General features: G+C 37.6%; 1 protein-coding gene across 1 annotated transcript in view; it reads right to left on the reverse strand.

Annotated features, from left to right (window-relative positions):
• Window positions 1–7,521: 7,521 nt before the first annotated feature.
• The window catches only part of LOC121738607 (neprilysin-2), a 65,674-nt gene continuing 51,837 nt past the window's right edge, over window positions 7,522–21,358 (reverse strand). Inside the window, exons 5-16 of the mRNA XM_042130778.1 lie at window positions 21,108–21,353; window positions 16,572–16,783; window positions 15,349–15,525; window positions 12,769–12,960; window positions 12,223–12,407; window positions 11,600–11,689; window positions 11,127–11,277; window positions 9,929–10,097; window positions 9,409–9,527; window positions 8,551–8,682; window positions 8,102–8,242; window positions 7,522–7,759 (exon numbers count right to left, since the gene is read on the reverse strand). Coding sequence (XP_041986712.1) covers window positions 7,559–7,759; window positions 8,102–8,242; window positions 8,551–8,682; window positions 9,409–9,527; window positions 9,929–10,097; window positions 11,127–11,277; window positions 11,600–11,689; window positions 12,223–12,407; window positions 12,769–12,960; window positions 15,349–15,525; window positions 16,572–16,783; window positions 21,108–21,353 — 2,015 coding nt within the window. The 3' untranslated portion in view covers window positions 7,522–7,558. The remainder of the gene's footprint in view (window positions 7,760–8,101; window positions 8,243–8,550; window positions 8,683–9,408; window positions 9,528–9,928; window positions 10,098–11,126; window positions 11,278–11,599; window positions 11,690–12,222; window positions 12,408–12,768; window positions 12,961–15,348; window positions 15,526–16,571; window positions 16,784–21,107; window positions 21,354–21,358) is intronic.

Consider the following 21,358-nt stretch of genomic DNA (forward strand, 5'->3'; position numbering starts at 1 on the left):
CAACCGCAGAAGACGTGTCGTCGGGGCCCCAATGGTTTCTATGTATTTATATGAAATACCCTCCGCAGATAGCGACACGAAGCTAGCGACACTTGTTCATAGAGATAGAAACCAGTAGTATCGCGACGACACGTCGTCTGCTGCAACTTCATGTAGCCGGCTTTCAACTTGTACCTTAATGCTGCTATTAAGATTATATTATAATATGCTACTAGCTTTCTATTTCGTGAGTTGTGATCGTAGTCTACTAAGTGATTTATATTTATTTTATTATAGTGTAATTCTAAGTTAATAAGTTTGTTGTATTTCTTTTATTATTGACATACTAATTGATGATTTTTATGATCTCATTTAATTTATTTTATAATTGTATACTGTATACAAAATTCACTTCAAAATATATTGTAGAACGAATTTTCATATTTCCGTAGTCGTCAATTTGCTGCTTTTATCACGAGACATTGGCTAGTCATTTAAAATATCCAGTGTATATTATATCGAGGATTGTAATATTATAATTATACTAGATGATGAACCGTACATTTTTCCAGGATAAAAAGTATCCTATGTCCTTCCCCGGGACTCAAAGTATCTCCATACCAAATTTCAGCCAAATCAGTTGAGCGGTTCGGGCGTGATGACGTGACAGACAGACAGACACATTTTCGCATTTATAATATTAGTATGGATTGGGTCTAAATTATCAAATGAATTAATATGTTTTATTTCCAACTCAGAAAGTAACTCTTTTTTTTTCAAAAATTTTCGTACGCTGTTTTTTTCTGGCATGACAATATTTTCAATGTAACATTCAAAGACCTTAGTTATTTATCCTCTCTGTCGATATTTAGTAATGGGTATGGGACCTTGCATAAAACTATGAACGATTGTTCGAAATAATATAGTTTATAAACAATAATTTGCACAGTGCATTACAATTTTTAGAATCTAGTCTCTTGCCGCTAAATTTACATATATAAATATGTCAGGTATTGTACACATACCTTATGTATAACTGTCTTACTATTAGTAGGACATAAGGTCAGCTTACACTTAAATGATATGCTACATTTTTGAGAGCGAATAAATATTTTTTTCCTTAAAGTTACGTCTGTAAAACGTAATATTATGTAATATTTTTGAGTAGTAAATAAGTTCAATTTCGAATTGTTTTATACGGCGCTGCGTTGCGTCTCTTCTACGTTTGAACTGACCCTTAGGTTAAAACTTGAAACCCTTCCAAGATCAAATGTCTACCTATCTGTATAATATAATGGTTCCTTGTACTACGGAACCCTAATAAAACAACCGTTTTATAAGTGTAATTTTATTTAATAAAATCTGATCTTTGATATATTAAGTGTATGTAATGTTTTATGAAAGAACATAATGTCGGAAGCACTATTGGAACAGAACTCAAAATTATTGAATAATGGCATTTTATTATTATACGTTATGGCGATATAATATTATATTGTATAAATTGGTGCAATTGTATATGCACGTGTTTACGAATGCGTAGTTATATATAATTTAGCGTGAAATAAATTGTTGATCGATTTAAAATGTACGGTTTTACCTGTATAGTCGGCGCCTAAAATTTATTCAATTAGGCCGATTTGCGCTAATCTTGTCGCTGCATTCAGAGTATAATTTAATTGTTACTTAACTTTAATTAAATGAAGATTTTGACATTAACTCCATACATTTTCCGACAAACTCTTTTTTAAACTAAGGTTAAGTAATATTTATATGTTTCTGAATGTGGACATTAAAGTTGATTCTCATTAAAGTTAACAGAGGATTAGCTAAGTTGGAGCAAGTAGGTTTTATTGTAACCAATCCAAACCTTTGGTGCGTGTAGCTACACATACTTAGATGATGCACTTTTAACTAATATTCCTGTTTCATTGCTCGAAATGTTGGCAATAGATAGCTGTGCGTCCGCTGCATCGGAATTGGGCCGTGCGCCCTGTCACTATTTAATATCGTATTATAGTTTAAACAATACGATGGCTTTTTTACGACAAAGCAACGAAATGCTGACTTTCCGTACGATCTGTAGGCCTACTATAAAACTGTTTTGAGACTCAAACAATCGAACGAGAATGCCGCGTCCTGCTCTAACAACCTCATTTCACGTTTGTTAGATTAGGACGCGGCATTCTCGTACGTTGTTTGAGTCTCAAAATAGTTTCGTGGTACGGCCCCTGGTTGCAATGCAGCGAACTCGCAGATTTAACCCCCTTACTAATAAAAATATTTAAGCTTAGGCCAAACCTGCGCAACCAGGCGACTGCGAAGCGGAGCGTCAAGTTGTCAAATGTGTGTTTTGTATACAAAAAAACACATTTGACAACTTGACGCTCCGTCACTGACGCGTAGGTTTGTTCTAATACTCGGTCGTTGTCTCTGTAGTGACATTTTCAATGTACTATAGGCAACTTTGTCTAGTTCATCCTTATCCTTAGCAGCATCCTTGAAGATACCCGCAGTGAATATTTTACTAGTAAGGGGGTAAAGCTTGGTGTAAAATTAAATAGTCATTGTAACGTTGTAGAGAATAGTCTATTCGCTTAAGTTTGAAGTGAGTATCTTTCATGACGTTTAGACCATGTCCACCAATTGAAACCATCAGACAGTTAAATTGATAACTTACCTCAAACTTAATGCGTCCTCCCCACGTTGGCTCATGGATGCATCACTAATACAAGCGATAAAAATAACCTCGTCTGCACGATTATGTAGAGGGGCTTACTAGTCTATAACTGTGTTAGAAGTCGATTGTAAATGCTATAGACAGCTTCGCAATCATGATGGCAATCGTGGCTATCTATCTTGACCTAACGTGGAGTATACATCTCCGCCATAATGGTTTTAACTTATACATCATGGCCCAACGTGTCGCGGAGCCTTTACGTAAACTACATGTACTACAATACCACGTATAAAATAACGCCAAAGGGTTTTCGTCGTTGACATTATTTTAGATTTATATAATGAGCACAATTTTTATATTGCTTCCCCCAAGCTTCGTTCATATTAGTTTTTCTAATTTCAAGAGCCTAGTGAAAATATTTTCCACTCTTTGGTCTTATTTTGTACTTTAAGATGAATATTTTGTAATCCATAGTGTGGCGTAAGCTTGTGATAGTTATTTGTTATTATTGTTGCCGAGTGGAGGTCAAATACATAGACTACATATTATTATACTAAAATATGACAATCCAGAGACCATAGCCAACACAATATTTGCTTTACCGTTTCCTCTTAGAATGGTCGATCAAAGTGTATGATGACATGACATGACATGAGTCGAACGTCGCCTTTTTATGGTCGGCGATTCTATAAAGAAGCGATAAAGAAAACGTGTTGGCTAGGGGCTCAGATTTGAAATGACAGGCACATTGCTATATTGCTTTGTTACCAAAGAGATATGCGTCGTTTTACATAATAATATGACAAGTTGTATTCATGCGTTGTGTCTTCAGATACGATGTTTCAACGGATTGATAAAGTAGAAAAGGAGTGGTAGTGGGATGCGTAACGCCTCTGCATTTTATATTCGTAGTGTGGTCGCCACAAACCATGACGCAGATAAGCGTTACTTCGTTGCGACGACGCGCGACATATCAACTGAGTTTTTTTTTTCGAATTCGAATGTAACAAAGAAATTCTCGCTCTACAACAGAAAGGCAAAACACAGACATTAGAAGCCACTTTCCAAAAATAAGTAATAACTACTACAAGCTAGTCTATCCTTTCCTAAACTGCCAAATTAAGCCTATTTTGTCTTAGTCTGTTTTCGTACGTAAGATAATTTTGTATTTTCAAGCTTTAGGTGGGATTTCACCAAACACACATAAAACTTAGTTCCCATTGAACGAGTTCATGCTGCGACGTAATTCTCGTTTTGTTTCGATTGGATTTCACAAACTTCTTTTGATCGCGATTATTAAATCTAAGTTTACGTGACGTCACGCGATTATTTTATATGTTTTCATCATTTTAAAGCCTTTTCACGTTAATTTAACTACAAAATAGCAAGAAGCAATACATAAAGTATAAATAAACAAACGCATGTGTCAAAACTGCCATCTTCACATTTCTTTTGTCTATGTTTTTCGTTCCGCCATGACAGGGCTTGAACGGGTTTTATGACGTTAAACTTCGGACTTTGGACGTTCAGAAGATAAAACTCGGATTTGCTGTACGCGTTCAGTTTATGCTGGTGAAATGCATTTCGATGTTATAATCGCGTTTATACGTTTTGAACTATTTCAGAGTGCTTTGAACGCGTTCCATTTCTTTGGTGAAATCGCCCCTTAGTGTCTAAACACACCATGCCGAAATTCCGTCGCGTTATATTGTATGCGTTTGACATTGCTGAAGTAATCATGCGGAATTTCCGCCGCGGAATTCCGGCATAGTGTGTTAAGACACTTATTAGTTCAACTGTACAATGAAATGCAAAAGTGAATTTAAATACATTCCAACTGCTGTTATACCAAAGTACAGTTCGCGATAAAAGTGTCTATAGTCTGTTTGCGTTAAGTTTGCAGTGCGTCAACTGTCCAAAATGACTTTATGTATATTATATCTTCTATATTATATACAATATCTTTATAAATCGTGTAGTGAAATAGGTCTTTGGATATTTTTAACGGAAACAAAGATATATTATGTATTACTGAAATATACTAGCTAGAGTTAGAGTGCAGCACCAGCATAAACAGTAAACATAAAGTTATGTTCGACGTTTGACAAAATTTCTGTCAATATTCTTTTATGACGCGTGCAACATGTTGGACTGTGCTATGTACTATGTGCTAGTAGCGCACTCTACTCCGACCCTTGCGTAATATTCCCTATTAGGCTGCGTTTCCACCAGAGATGTGTTGCGAGGAATGTTTTCAAGATCCAATAGAATCGCTGCGCCGAGCGAGGTCACGGCGAGCTCACGTGAAGCGATTCTATTGGTTCTCAAAAACACATTCCTCGCAACACATCTCTGGTGGAAATGCAGCCTTAGGGTCAATTCAGACAGCAACGCGACGAGGCAAGGCGCGGCGCGAAATAAATTTGTATGAATTTGACAGATTTCAATTGCGTGAGACGTCTTTCGAATCTGTCAAATCCATACTAATTTAGAAATGCATCTACGCGTCGCATTGCGATCTGAATCAACCCGTGTAGTCAGACGAAAGACCAGTGTGTTAAGTCCCAACTCACCGAGAGGACGTTAACTACTATGTTAATTGGTTAATTTTTGACATATTAGCACTGAAGTACCACTGCAAAGTTAAAGCAAATAGACCAATAGTGATATTGTAATACGGCCATTTTTGTTTATACAGATTTTATAGGAGTATATCGAATAAGTTGCTAATTGTCGGATATATTTTATGTATGTATGTATGTCATACAAGATGCATGCAAGTGTAGATTCAATGTTATATTCTGAACAATAAAGAAATATTATCAGATTATTTGTTACTCATTTATTAAACAAATTGGGCTTTGAGAGTGTGAAAAATGAGTTCCAAAGGAAACTAAATATTAGAATATTCTATTCTCAACTATATTTCACAGTTCAAATTAAGGTGCCGCAAGCCATGGCGATTGACAAAAATAAATAAAATGCCACTTTATTATCCAGATTCTAGGTCCTAACCGCGTGCGAGTTTCTTACGCCGCGGCCGGTTCTTCTCGCCGGGATAGTTCCCGAACCGGTGGTAGGCACCAGTAGTATCAACGCGCGGCAACGTTCTGACAGTATTTGTTACAAATCTATTCAGAAATAAAACAATTTTTATTTATTTGTTATTACATTTTATAGGCTATACTTACACTTCATTTTCTACCGACATTGGTCTAGCGATCCATGCCGGTGCTGTTTTGTATTATCGTAGAGCAAAATTAAACCTATATCTTATGCCATAAAGTGCCATTTTATATGAATTTTTGTCGGTCGCGCTAACCGAGTTTATCGACACTCAATATTCTTGAGTTTTCACGAAATAAAAAACAAATATGAAACATATAGTTAACTGTTTATTAAAACGACACTGCAGCTGTTATATAGTACAACCGTTTTAAAGTTAGACATATTGAAAATAGTTTTACAACACGTAAAATACTTAGCGAAGGCAAATACTATTCAAAAAGTGTTGTGCACATCTATTATACTTACAATAAATAATATTCTAAATAACATTTCACATAAGCTGGGTACTTAGAAAACTTGGGTTCGATAATTTCGACAACGAAGACAGAAATCAAAATTGTATGGACACAACGCGTATTTAAGTGCTGAAATTACATACATTTTCACCGACAAAACGATCGAAAACAAGTTGTCTAAGTACCCTGGACGACTGTTAAAGTAACTGCGAGATCAACAGGCTATCGCTTATGTGAGACGTCCCTAACCTTAAGTAACATCAAATTCGGTCAATGAGAGAAACACTTGTACTTATATTGTAAACTATTCTCTTAATTACCCTCGTCGTCGAAAAAATCCTGCGGTCATTAAGAATAAGTTAAAACAATAGAAACTATATTATCTTTGTAAAAAAATTATCGCCCTTATCGGTTTGTGACTTATTCATTGCGAAGTCTAAGTAAATACCAAATACAAAACATATGAACTGTATCCTTAAATCTTACATCTAGTTATATGAGATTCGAAAACTGTTATGTTAAAAATGTGTATAGTTGAGTCTAAGACTCTGTACTGTAAAATCTAAGTAAGGACGTTTCGAAGCAGGTGGTACTGGGTTCGATACCATGTCAAACGTACTGATATGACACATTCAGTCTAAGTCCGCCGTGGAAAGGTAAAACGATACAAACTATTCCTATGTACAACATCAAACACGTAACTCCGACCAACGGGTATTCTTGTAATTCATTTGCAGTACGCTTCTAATACGAGATTTATACTAGCGCCTCGTGGCTCGGTTCGCGGCGCGTCTCGCAGCTCGCGTCGAAGCGCGAGTGTAAACACAAAGCTCGCGCCCCCCTCGAGCTCCTTTGGAAATTGCTCCCGACGCGAGCCCTGCGAGCCGCGAGCCGCGCCGCGAGTGTAAATCGAGTATGAGATAGGCGGAATGCCTAGAAATGCTAGAAACGTCTGGACATTTTCGAATCTATAGAAGTGGATAAATGCCAAAACCCCTGGATATTTCTCCATGTATATGTAGGTAGATGCCCAAAGACCGGCGTTTGCCTATCTGTACTTCTACTAGACACGTTTTATATCGCTTGCACGCGATGAGTCTGAGTCAAATTGCATTCGCTAGGATAGATAAAGAAGATATATGTCTAAAATTGTGACACAACGCATCGCCAAGTGTCATGGCGATTGCGATGCGTTATGTCAAATGCCATACATTTTTGACATCTAACCTCGCTATCGAACCTAGCGAATGCAATTTGACTAAGCACTCAGAATTCTTAAACCACACTGCGAATTGAATTACCAGAAAACCGGAAAACCAAATAGAATAACTTGACAAGTCCATTATTCTACTTTATTTTCTCCATCCCTATTGGACTACCACACTTTGCACTTCTTGACGGGATTCATAGGGGATCCTACGGGGCACTGGAAGTCGGATGCGAACTCCTCCATGTTGGACATTGGGCCGACGACCCTGAAGCGGCCTGGGGCGTGGAAACCGGTGGTGATGCGCAGCTTGATGGCTTCGTTGCGGTAGACGGAGCACCAGGTGTTGGCCGCTGATAGCCAGAATAGCTGGAATTGTAAACACGTTTTTATATAGCTGTTTATATAGAGTGACTTCGGATAAATTAATATTACTAGTATCCCGTTTGCGTACCTTTGGTGTCTACGCGCGCGAAAGGGACGGCCAAACATAGGACTAAGTACGCGAATTGGACCCATGTAGTAGGAATCAATACCGGCTATAGGCTCTCTTAACACAGCACAATAAAAAGCAAACTCTCAGAGGCTATGGACTATGGTGTCTCTCGGATATTCGTTATTAATGTTCGCACATTTATCAACTTGTATGCTGGTCTCTTTATTTATTTTTCGAATTTTTTAAATCCTCCTTGCTTTAAACACAATATTTACCTGTCTGGGGCTGTACTTCTCTAGTCCAGGCAGTCGGGATTCCTCGCCGTGTCTCTGTGTCCAGGCCTGGTAGGCGTAGTACGCCTCCTTTATACCACCATTATCAGCAATGTTCTCCCCTTGAGTGTTCACGCCGTTCAACTGAAATACAATCGAATGTTAAATTTTTCTAGAAGAGCACATGTATACTAATTTAATTTTTGCAAATGGATTTTTCAACGATAATTGGATAAGTTAAGTACTTATAGCGTTTTGGTCTTTTAGAAAATCGGTCTCCTAGTCAGTCTTTATGATTTAGTGTCTGCCTACATGCCCATCCGAGTAAAATTATCATCATCCGAAGTACTTATCACCTTTCTTGTCAGATAAGAGTCAAGACAGACTGCAATATTCTAAGTAGACTTTAGTAAGAAGTTAATCAGAAGTACGTGGTAAAAAAATAAACAAACCTTCATTCCGACTTCCTTGACAGTGTAGTTGGAGTATTGGTCGATGATGCACTTGGCTTTGTCCAGGTACTTCTCCTTGGTCACTTCTTGCCACCAGTCGATGAGATTGCCGTTCTTGTCGAATTGACGACCCTGTGACATAGGCGCTAGTATAGTGGTATCCCCAAATTATCTTCATAAAAATATTTTAGGTATACTTACGCTATTAAGACCCACTTGTAAAAATCTAAATTAAAGTTTATCCTAGGTTAAATATCGTATCATTTGTGATCACTGTCGTTTTTATTCGTCTGCCAATAACGACGAGATTTAACTGCGGATATCTTTTTTCATATTATATTTTATGAAACAGGCTCTGTGTTATTTAACCCAAGATTATCTTTAAGCTAGACCCTTGCGTCATCCTTGGTCCTAAGAAAATTAAGTCTATCAATAACTACTAGAGTTACCACTTAAGTAGGTACTTAGTTACATGCCCAGTGATGATCAATCACTAACCAAGGAGTATCTTTCGATCGAATGAAACAGAATAGAATGTTGCAAATTGCACCTCATTAAATTGCTTAAAATTCTATTCTATTTCTATGCTTTTAAATAATAATTATCTAGCATACGAAAATAAAAATAGGACGCAGAAGTTAACTAGGCACCTCTTTCTATAGAATATATTAGAGCTGATACCATGTAAATTTCTGCGTGTTATAAAAATAAAAGACATACAGAAGCTAAGCTACGACAGTTGTACCAATAAACACCAACTTACCGGTCCAAAATCGCCAGTCTAGTTTCAAAAATAGATGATTTTTCAGCCGTTCTCGTATATTAATGTGACATAGTGGATCTTACAACTTAATTTACCTGATCATCGAAACCGTGGGTGATCTCGTGGCCGATGACAAAGCCGATAGCTCCGTAGTTCATGTAGGCAGGACGTTTAGCAGAGAAGAAAGCACCTTGGAGGATACCAGCTGGGAATTCTGTGAAAAAAATTATTTCGCTGAAATCGAGCTCTCAAAATTTTTAACAATAAAAGTACAAGTTGAGAGCAATGAAGTTGCAACAGACGACGTGTCGTCGCGATACTACTGGTTTCTATGTATTTCTATGAAATACCCTCCGCAAATGTACCATCGAGGAAATTGATGCCTAGGCTGTTGACGGACCTGTGGAACAATTCAATGTTAGCTGTGATCGGTCGGATGGGTTTGTTACTTTGGTCCGCACTCCGCTATCTGACTAGAAATCAACTTCTCTGAGAGTACATTCGTTAGGCCTGAGAGTAGGTTTTTATCTACCTTTTATATTGATACTAGAAATAATTTATATGGCAAATAACGTTTGCCGTGTCAGCTAGCCTAGTAATATTAATAAGACTTACGTATGCTGTTTTCGATGGAAGAGTAGAAGGCGTTTACGATGGCTGGTCTGCCGTGGGTGACCCAGTCGGTCTTATTCACGGGCTCCCGGAGTTTACCGAACAGGTACTCGGTGCCGAATAGCGTCAGGTTCAGTACGGACTCCATGAGTTTGTCCGATGTCATTTCGAGCTGAAAGCAAGCAATGAGTTGTAGTTCTGATCTGATTGACTCTTGGCTAGCAACTCGTGACATTTCACATTTGTGATTATAGGATGGGAAAAAGTTATATTGTAACAAACTTCATATTTTAAACCAACATCAAGAAAACACTATTTGGGTAACATGTAGGTAAAAAACCGAATACCACCACGATTGCGAATAGCTGTTTATCATAATCGTCATCATCGACGTACGAACATAGATGAATACATATTTTACATCTTTATCATTGGTACCATCAGGCAGATGACAGAGCTAGATCAATTCAAAATTTTTTTTTTTTTTTTTTAGTTTATTTGAGTCAACAAACAGTAACCAAAGTACATATTATTTAAAAAAAGAGTTACATACAGATTAAATAACTACATATTACTAGATTTAATACTGAACAATGCATTCAATAGAGAGCAAATGTACAAGTTATAGGATGAATAGATAAAAGGTAGAAAGTACTACTACTAGGTACTAAGACTAGATATAGATATATAATTGTTGCTATATTAAGAATAAAACAACACTTAATACTTAATATAGCAACAATTTACAGTATACTGTCAACTTTTGGATGGACTAGGTAAGTATACTGTCAACTGTGTAATGTAACAAATATATTCAATCATTACATAGTTTTAGATAAAAGAAAGAAAAATTAAAATATGTTGCCATCGAAACTCAGGAAATATAATCGGTATCTTGGGTGTATTTTGGCAAAAGTTTGAATGAATGAATGAATGAAAGTCTGAATGTTACACAGTATTCAGTAACATTGAATGTCTGAATCGTCGAAATCTGGCGAATAGTTTTGACATAACGCAACCAAATTACGCAGGTTCGCCATCTGCCTAAGAATCTACATCTCTGATAGTACATGTTCGTAATAGGCCGAGGTTCCTTTCCGCCTTCGTCATTTTAATTGGTCATATGGTCCTTTCACAGGCGAAGGTACTCCCTTAATGGCCTGTGAAAGGACTCTGGACCATATTACACGTAACAACTCACCCCAGAATAGAACTCGGTTAGCTTGTTATCGTCCAACATCTCTTGCGGGTAGGCAATGTGGGAGGCCATAGAGTCTGCCTTGTCCAGGGCCTCGAGCCGCGTCTTGTCGTCCATCCAGTCCACCTCCGTCAGGGTCTTGCGGAATTGTTGTCTGAAAAGAACGTTTAAATGAAGGAGAACGTTTAAATGAAAGAAAGTATTAAAAGAAATAGTAACACAATTTTAAAAGTACTGCCTAGATAGCTTAAAGTATGGCAATAACGTTGCTTCCAAAGGTTTTTAAGTATTATCGTTTTACACATCGTTTATTACATCATATTCTGTCATTTGCATGGCATAAAAATAATATAAAAGTAAAAACCACGTTAAAAACTATTAGCAAATTGGTTTTGGTAATAGGTATTAGCAAATACGGCAAATTTTATTCGTTTCAGAAAAACTGCTTACGGAACAATACTCATGCTTGAACGTACCTGATATCATTCACCATCTCCAGAGCATTAGCCTTAGAGTTCTCGTTGAAGTATTTCCGGATGTACAGAGCTCCAACAGCAATCGCCATGCTGTCAAACAGTTACATACATTGAAAAAACAGGTACAAAATTGTCTTCAACATTCAACGGTGTAAAGGTATCTCACATAAAAACAGTTTTAGTCCCTAGAGCCTAATTCTAAGTAAGGACGTTTGGAGCCTTAGAGGCTGTGTATAATTGATTCCGCTCATAGAGTTTGGCAACTTTATTATAACCTATAATTTCATCTAGATAATTAGTTGTTGTTTCATTGTCCATTCTGTAATATAGAGAATTGGTATCAGATAATTATATCTGCTCTTTCTTTTATATTTCTCTTTCGCACTATATTTACCTGTAACGTTAAATTTGTCTAAGTAGGCATAAAGAAACACTTTTGAGCAAAACACAGACTAGAAAATATGTCTAACAACATCCTACCTAGCACTGCAGTAGTGTAAGCACTCTCCTATAAGTATGCTCTCTTCTTCCACTCATTGTCTATTCATTCTACTTTAATGGAGTCTAATCTTATGCTTACCATCAACTTCCCAGCAAAACACAGACGTGCCCTAAAATCTTACCTAGCACTAGTGGTGTCGGCACACTCCTTCCATCTGCTCTCCCTCTCTGTCTTGCCGGACAAAGCTGTGACGTAAGCAAGCTGTCGCCGACGGAGAGTGTCAGTCAAGTAGGACACAGAAGCACCAGCTACACGCCACATCACGTAGTTCGCTTGCACACGCTTGGGAGTCTTCTCGAGAAGGATCTAGAAAAAAGGCTTTGGTTAGGCTTGTTTGGAAGGGTGGGCAGTTATTTTCGAGTAGGATCTAAAATTAACAACATTCGTGGTTTATTCCAGAAGAATATGGTTATTTCCTATAATGATTTAAGTGTCTTTCATTTTTATGATTCTAAAAACTAGGACAGCAAAGGCTTTAAACATCCAAAATCTCTGTATTTACTATAGTTACATGAATTAACCAACAAAATTGGTTCATAACTGATATTGTCAAATGATGAAACTAGATCAAAATCAGTTCTTTTTAATAACAACCTAGTAACAAATAAACTTACCATAAAAACACATCAATCTTAAACGTTTTAAATAAAATAATTTCATAACTAACCTCCAGTTCCGAAATGTACTTGGGCACATTGACGATAGCAACCTCATCCAGTCCAACTTCCACGTGAGGTGCCAGGAGACGGTTGATGTAAGACAACCAGGGGATCTTCGGGAACTTCTGCTGCAGCTCAGCGATTGTCATAGGGTTGTAGAGGCTGGTTGCGTTACGACGCTTCTCCAAGGGCAGGGAAATCTGGAATAGTTCAATGTTTGTAAAAAAACTGTAGGTTATTTCGAGTTTATAGGTACGCAAGAAAATAAAGAAAAACCATAACAAACCCCTTTTGCTATGGTTAAGCAGTTACATATACGACATACGTCTATAAATTCCATGAAAAAATATTAGAATTTACAACGTTTTGTTGAGGTTAAATAGCCTTAGCCCCAATTTCACCAACGACTGTTAAAGTTAACGCTCGAATTAGTATCACGTAACCTCTTTCGTTTTTCTTATGAATGAAAGAGAAGACATGACATTTTAACAAGCTGTTAACACTAACAGACGTTGGTGAAATTGGGGCTTATGCAGGTAACTCTGTTGTTATTGTCGTTCGCTTCAGCGTTAAATATATTTCTAATGTGGTAGCCCTGTTAGATAATCCAATTTTTAGCTGTTTCGTATTATAAGAACTGACTGCCATAACTAAGGCTATTTGAACAATGAAAGATGCCGGTATAGTACAAATTATTGTAAGAAGCAATACCACACATTAACATTACTATAACTCTACCTAGTGCAGAGTGAGTATTGGAATGAGCCGATATTGTATGAAGACGTGTATAAGACATTATGTTCGTATATCACTGTCCAATTGGCATCATCTACTGTAATTACACCAATCAGTTTGGACCTTGGGCACTTTTACTGCCATAATAAAGCTGTGCTCACACTATGCGCAAGAGCAAAGCTCTTATAATATGTGGAGTAATGTAGGACGTAAGTGGCTAAAATATATTGTAAAGTTCATTAGGAGGTCTCAAAACAGTAGCCATATGAAATGACCGCATCGACCGCAGACGTAGATGAACTACATACTTATTACCTCGTGAGCATGTGTGTGATCGCAACATTCAATGACAAATAATATTCAAATTACAGGGAAAAGGTAATGTGGAACCTGCATATATTATGTTGGCCCCCTTCAATATTTTAATGTTTTAACAACGCTATCCAGTATTTTAACTAATTTTGGCGGAACGGGATGCTCGCAGCATGCTACTAATTTAGCACCATCCAAATCCAACAGAGGCTGTCAAGTTCGATTGTTATTTAATAGAGTTTAAACTTGCGACCGGTGTGATTTTATTTCGATAGTTGTAGAGCCATGGGTATAGTATCAAATTTTTGACTAATGGGCTATGTAGACTGTGGAGGCTCCAAAGCTGACTTTTTCCCTTGTGCAATATATATAATGTGGCATCCCCGGGGGGTCACATTACCATCACTTGATCTCAAAATACCAAATGTGAAGGATACTTAATAAAAACTTTCGATTATCCTGCACGAGTTTTATTTATTCCATAATTAGTCAATATGTTTAAACAAATGAATAAGAAGTCCCATAATGTATGTTTTAGGTTTCTAATTCCTATATTTTTAAAATAATGCTTGATAAACAAAGTGGGGGGCCACATTACCACCTTCTCCTATATATTTTTTTCATCCACCTTACATTTTAAGAGCTCGTTATTTGTAAATACTAGCTATTTGACCGAGCTTTGCTCGGTATTCGATAAAACACGAATAAAATGACATTTTCTAAAAATGATTTCTAGCTAGATCGATTTATCGCCCCGTAATCGGTTCATCGTCGGTTATGTGTACAGTATTAATTGTTGCGGATAACAATTTGCGAATAATTTTATTCCGTATTACATCACTTCCTAATGAAAACAACAACGTAACATCATGTTAACTTAGTTATGAATCAATAAGCAATAGACGTTAATTTATTACAATTTAGATGACGCCCACAACTCCGTCGCGCCAAAATTCGTTTATCGCCGTGAACCACTGAACTGAAGAGCGTGTTAAGAGGTAACTAAAGGTGTCTGACATACACACTTTCGCATTAATAATATTAGTATGTACTGTTAAAATAATATGTTGACTGACTCCAGTCCGTACTCCCTCCAGTCCAGTGTACTTAGTCAAAATGCATTCGATAATATCAACAGGGAAGTCAGACAAAAAATGTGGTGGTCATTAAGCATCATTAGCGCCATACTACGCATCCCGTTCCCTTGTAAAATCCGGTAACGCGCAAGACTCGAACGGCACTCGCTTTCCGTCAAGTGATGTGTTTGCTCGTTTGCCCTATAAAGTCTCAATAAAACTTGAGAGGTGTCAAGGAACACGGATGAAACGAAGTTGCTGCCTATGTGAGAGAGAGAGACAGGCAGAGAAACACGCGCACGCCGCACGGCTAATAACTATAGCAAAAAGTGTCATTACAGATTTTGGTCTTAATTTTTTCCGCCTGGCCCCCTTTAATTGCAAGGCGCGATAAGGAACTTCGTTCCAAAAAGTACACAAAAAAAATCGGACCCATTACTGCAACTTCGTCTGGAATTAACTTACATTGGCAAGTCTTATCTCGAACATGAGAGATTCCTTCAGCTCCGCTTCGGCACGGGTCCTCTCAGCACCAAGGAGCACCGCGATGTCAACCATGTACTCGTAGTAGGCCTGGACCAGCTTGTCGCTGAAACCCCGGTTCAGGTATTCACGGCTCAGGCCAAGAGAGGCCTGGTCGAGCTGCAGGAGAAAAAGAGTCGATGAGGAAATACAGCAATAGAGCGTTTGTGCACTACACGGAATTTTACCGTCCGGCGTTTATAGCGTTTGCCATATCAAAACGTAATAAATCGAAAGCCCGCGCCGCGCCGGATGGTTTTCCGTGTAGTGCACAAACGGCCATAGAGTAAAGTGTTGTGGAAACACAGCATTGAAGATAGAGTTAAAGTGGCATTAGCAGACGGTTAAACAAACGAAGTTACTAAATGTTGATTGTCTTTATTCGTAAAAAATCTGCGGGAACTGTATATTTTTCACTGTAAGAAGACCATGTTCCTCAGCTAGTTAAATCAATGTATGTGTCAAGTTAAATCAAAATCGGTGGAGTTGTTTCAGAAGTCAGAACCCATTTAATGCAAATAAAATAAACTTTTCTCTTCATTAAAATTAGTAAAAAGAAACAAATAACAAACAATAACTACAGTACTAATTAATATACAAGAGATACGTGTTTCGTGAAAAGTATATGCTGTCTTATGGAAGTTACAAATAACAAAAAGTTAGTCACAGTCAAATATTTGCTTAGTGTGAATCTTACCAAAGTCATGTAGGACATCACAATAGAATAATAGAAAGGACGAGGTAAGGTGAACGCATATTATGTCAACATTCACTAAGAACGATGACTTCTGTTAAACCTTACGATTATAAAAGATTTTGTTTGCATTGATGCTCTGATATTGCCCGATTTTGATGGGATTTGATAATTGGTATAATACGTCGTCGTAGCGTCGGTGAAAATCTTTTTCTAATTAGGGTTCTCTCGTAATAACGTGGATAATAATCACTTCAATTGCTTCTCGAAAAATATTTAGGTAGAAAATAACGATGCAACTACTGCTACAATTCTTAGGGTCAATTTAGACCGCAACGCGACGCGAACATGCAATTCTAAATTTTATGGATTTGACAGATTTGCAAGACGTCTCACGCTCACGAAATCTGTCAATTCGTTACTATATAGAAATGTATCTGCGCGTCACGTCGTGGTCTGAAATGACCCTTACATCAATAATCCTCTTCGTCGAGTTCTTAACATCAACACTGATAGAGAAATCAAAGAAGTAGTCGACGGAGTAACCCGCGAGACGGAACCGGTAGACCGACTCGTCCCAGGTGAAGCCGTCCTCGTTCCAATTCGTTCCATCCAGCACCGGCCAACCGCCAAGACGGTTCAGCATGTCCAAAAGAGGCTTGGTGCCACGCTCCTCGATCGCAGCTGTAAATAGGAGATACATATCAGAGGAGTCCAAATTAGTTACAAGTTACAAGCAAATTACTATAGTTTGCTTGTAACCTTCGACTTTCGTAGTTACGAAATTTTACATAATACAATAAAATTTAATATAGGAGTATAAATAATCTTAATTTTATAGGCTTCTTTTTTGGGTAGTGTGGCTAGTCGTCGAAATAGATCGGTTGACGGTTGCCGATATTTTTCGTCTGGTAACTTATCCAACTTAATGCTCTATTGACTATTAGCAGTATGGCAATGGCAGCTTCGTACTAAATTATAATTCTTCTAAGACTAATTTAACAAATCATCTATTAAGTAAGTTTAATTATTCTCAACATACAGCAAAATAAAACGCATAAGTCTTCCGTTTATAATAATACCAGGAGTATAAGATATTTTGAACGTTTATTTAATAGGTTAGGATGAATATTGATATGTCGCTGTCATTCATAATCCGATGCGTCAACGTTATCTTATGGTTTATTCAGTGTTTATTTACAGTTCACTTGTTTTGGACGCTCGCCAACAGGCAACAACATTGTCTTCATTATGTAAAAGCCTTTTGTTGTTGGCTTATTGAATATATTTATCCATTTAAGGGCCAACCACAACAACACCACCACCACACCACGTGGTCGGGCGTATATTTCGTATTGTAAATGAACTGGACTATTCACACGTAATTTTACAGTCGTTGTCGACCGCGCGAGTAATACCGACCACATCGCAACCACAAGCGAACTAGTGACCGACCACATCGCAACCACAACGTTGCGTCGATGCAATGACAGTGCGCGCACTGCACCGCCCGCGCTCTTCCCCCCTCCGTTTCAGACTTTCGTATGTCAACCACATCGCAACTACTGGCGACAACGCAACCACGTCGACATTTTGTGGGTGGACGCAACTACAAAAAGCTGCAGCGACTCCATTCACACGTAGCCACTGCTTGACGGCATTTTGTCGTTGCGACGTGGTGTGGTTTTGGTACGTGTGGGTCGGCCCTTAGTCTTTTCAGGGACATGTTTTCGGTTATATTTAATTATTTTTATACGCGTAGGTAGGTACCTACTTAAAACAATATAATATTCAGTTTGAGGATTCAAGATGTTTGTAAAACTGCTGTCTCCCAAGTAGGTACATAACACAATATGGTGAAGTTACTTTTAATTACTTACTAATTTCTACTACCCCTGGGACTAGATTGCAATACGTGAAATATTACTAGCCTGCTACCTGCCTTACTAAACTAACATCGTTTAAATTATGGACTTTGATCTAAAAGTAATAGGTACTCTGAAATCGATCAAAGTAACGTACCGTGTATATTTAACACCTCCATCGTGGGTATCGCAGACAAAATAGATTTTCAATTGTTATACGGCAGCCAGCTGTCGCTTGGGGATTGATGGATTAAATCAGTAGCATTTAGCATTATGATCAATGGTCATTTTTTTATAATTAGTTCAAAATGAATAAAAACAAATAAGTTACGTTACAGAAAAGGTATGAATTACAGTTCACAATGAAGTAATTATCTTGTTACAGTGTTGTTTGCGTCACGATTGTGTAAACATCGGAAGCGTTCACTTTCACTGTAATAGCTGTTTCGTAGCTTCAGGAGCCCAATTCTCGTAGCTCGAATTCGACAACCGTCTAAGGGACCATCAAGTTACGTCACACGATTTTTATGATTTTTCCCCACTCCCCCTTGTTACAAATGTTGAGACCCGTCCCTAGTGTGACGTCACAAACTTACAATTTTACATCTTAAAATTAAAACCACCTCAATATTATTTTCGCTATTCAAATTATTAAAATTAAAAGTGAAAATGTGGAGTATGAAAAAGGAATGGGAGGAGTCTTAAATTTTGTGACGTCAACAAAATTTAAGACTCCTCCCACTCTTTGTCACACCATGTCGTAACTCACACTTCATCGACCCCCTCTAGGTGTGACATACTTTATGGATGGTTCCTAATAAGTAATGACAACTGAGTGAACATCGAATTACGTGGGGCCTCGTTGTTTTTGTCTGGATATTGGATAATCTACAGATAGTTCTTCTTAATTTTTAATTTAAATGCCATAAACTAATGTGGTTTATAGTTTTATAATCGTTTGTTCCTCGTAACAAACTTACGTAGATCGTAGATCCGACAAAATTACGTAGATCCGCCATCTATCCATGAATTAATTACTCATAGGTATTACATAGTTCTTTGATCTTTCGGATTGTCTTGAAACAGCAGTTAGTTATAGTTTGAACCCCAATAAAGTAACATTCGCTACGCTCGTGTTAAAACAATAGCACACACTAATTGAATATGAGTGTAACTTTGACACGAGTCTAAACTGGAGCAGCCTAGGTATTGTCTGAGCGGCTAATAAACCTAAACAACCTAGGTCTCGGAAAGCCACTAATAAACCTAATTGTATTATCAACTTTATCCTGTGAATAAGACGGTACTTAGGCTGTTTTATAACCATAAAATTGGCGTATAATTGATTACAGTTAGAAATATAATTAGCAATTTAGTTTTATTGTTACAAATCCAAATTAAATGCAACAACATTTTAATTGTACGAGTATAATAAACATTAAAGGCCGCTAATAGTCGACCACTAAGCATGTCTAGGGATTGCAATCCGAAAAACCGGATTCAGTAATCCGGTGGATCCGGCATCATTTTAACTTTTTAAGATTACCGGATCCGGTCCCAATATACCGGATCTGGAAACCGAATCCGATGCTAGCAATTTGTGGCAAATTGATATGGTTGTTGCATGAATAGGGTACCTATTTACTTTAAATGAGTTACGCCTAGTATTTAAGCTTTTCCTTGCATTGTTATGATATTTTGCTGACAATTAAGCTAATTAGTAAATAGTACTTACACTAATCTTTTCACTAGAAGCTGAAAGGGCCTTACGGACATACGCAGCTATATTAGAAGTCATTAATTGCTAGGTGACGCTTTAGTTTCTTTAAGTTTAAATCGTTAATATTAACTCGCTATTAACTACAGCGCAGTAAGTCTAAATTATTTTCTTGATGTCTATAATTCTTTGCATTGATTTGGGTTTAAAATAAATTTTAAATTATATTTACGATTTATTTTAATAAACAACATACATAATATTATATTAAATTTAATGACACTTGAATAACTCACTTATTTTGAACTGAAAGAGCGTTCGTGGCCTAGTACGTAGACCTGTGGTTCGCAATTTAGAGGTTGCAGGTCCAATCCCGGGTGAAAGCGTGAACCAATCAGACATTTTTAGATATCACGACATACAAATGCTCGTACGGTGAAGAAAATATGGTCCCAGACGTCCCCTGGACTAGGCCGACTATGTTGCAAGAAGGCCGTACAAACGGACATATTATAAAATCATGTTTTACCCATTACGGTATTTAGAGAGTTGTTTCTTCGCTTTAAAAAATGCATAAATCAATAATCATCCACAACGGATGCATTCTTGTTTTTGATTGTTTTTGTATCAAAAAGCAAAAATGTGATGATTTTTCTTTTTTAGTTCAGTTTCATCAATCCGGTCAGATCCGGCCTGATTGATGGGAATCCGAACAAATCCGGTCCGGATTGAAAATGACACCGGATTGCAATCTCTATAAGTATGGCCCGAAATTTGCAGCAAGTCACAAAAAATTATATTAATAATTTACTTAGGAGTAAATTAAATCTAGAGATTCCAGATTAGATACCGTAGGAATTCAGTAGCCGTTTTTAACAATATTGAAAAATTTGATGAGTATAGTCATAGTAAAAGGAGAGGAAGTAAGTTATCTTCATACAAACGCACCGCGCGCGGCTTGTATGGGTGCGCCATAGTATTAATGCGTCGCTACGTACGGCACACAACAAAATCTCGGCGGGGTTTTAGAGGCTGGCACCGCTGAGATTTTGTTGTGTGAAGATAACTTACTTCCCTTCCTTTTACTATGGTATAGTAATTGTATGTCTTATATTATGGTCTCACTTTGAGTCATAGTATTTAATTTCTGATTTTTAATTAAAACTAAACAAAATACTTGAATGTTAGACAATTATTACACCATAAACCGCTGAACCTTTAAATGAATCCATGCAATAGTAGCGCTAGCGAACATGGCGCATTCTATGATAGTCTTATGATTGTCCAGTCCGTGAATCAAGGTAATATGCACGACAATTATAGGCGTACAATGTACCTACCCGACATCACCCGGCCAAAATATGACGTTGGTCTGTCAACTGCCTAGAAATCAATTTCCTTGATGGTACATACTAAAAAAACTTACTTCTATTCATGCAAGCCTGGTACAGGGTCTTCGCGAGAACGAAGGGTCTCGGCTCATTGGGGGTGATGGGTTCATCCAGTAGCGTCCGAATCTGTTCCTGGAGCTGATCGGTGATGATGGAGAAGGTGTTCACGGAAGTCTTGTCGTCAGGTATACGGGTGTTCTTCACGAAGGCTCCACAGGCGAAGTCGTAGAAGTCATCGCACGGGTCCACTTTGGTGTCCATATTGGCGAGAAGTTTGGATGCTGGA

The sequence above is a fragment of the Aricia agestis genome, chromosome Z, assembly GCF_905147365.1.
Source record: "Aricia agestis chromosome Z, ilAriAges1.1, whole genome shotgun sequence".
Lineage (NCBI taxonomy): Eukaryota > Metazoa > Arthropoda > Insecta > Lepidoptera > Lycaenidae > Aricia > Aricia agestis.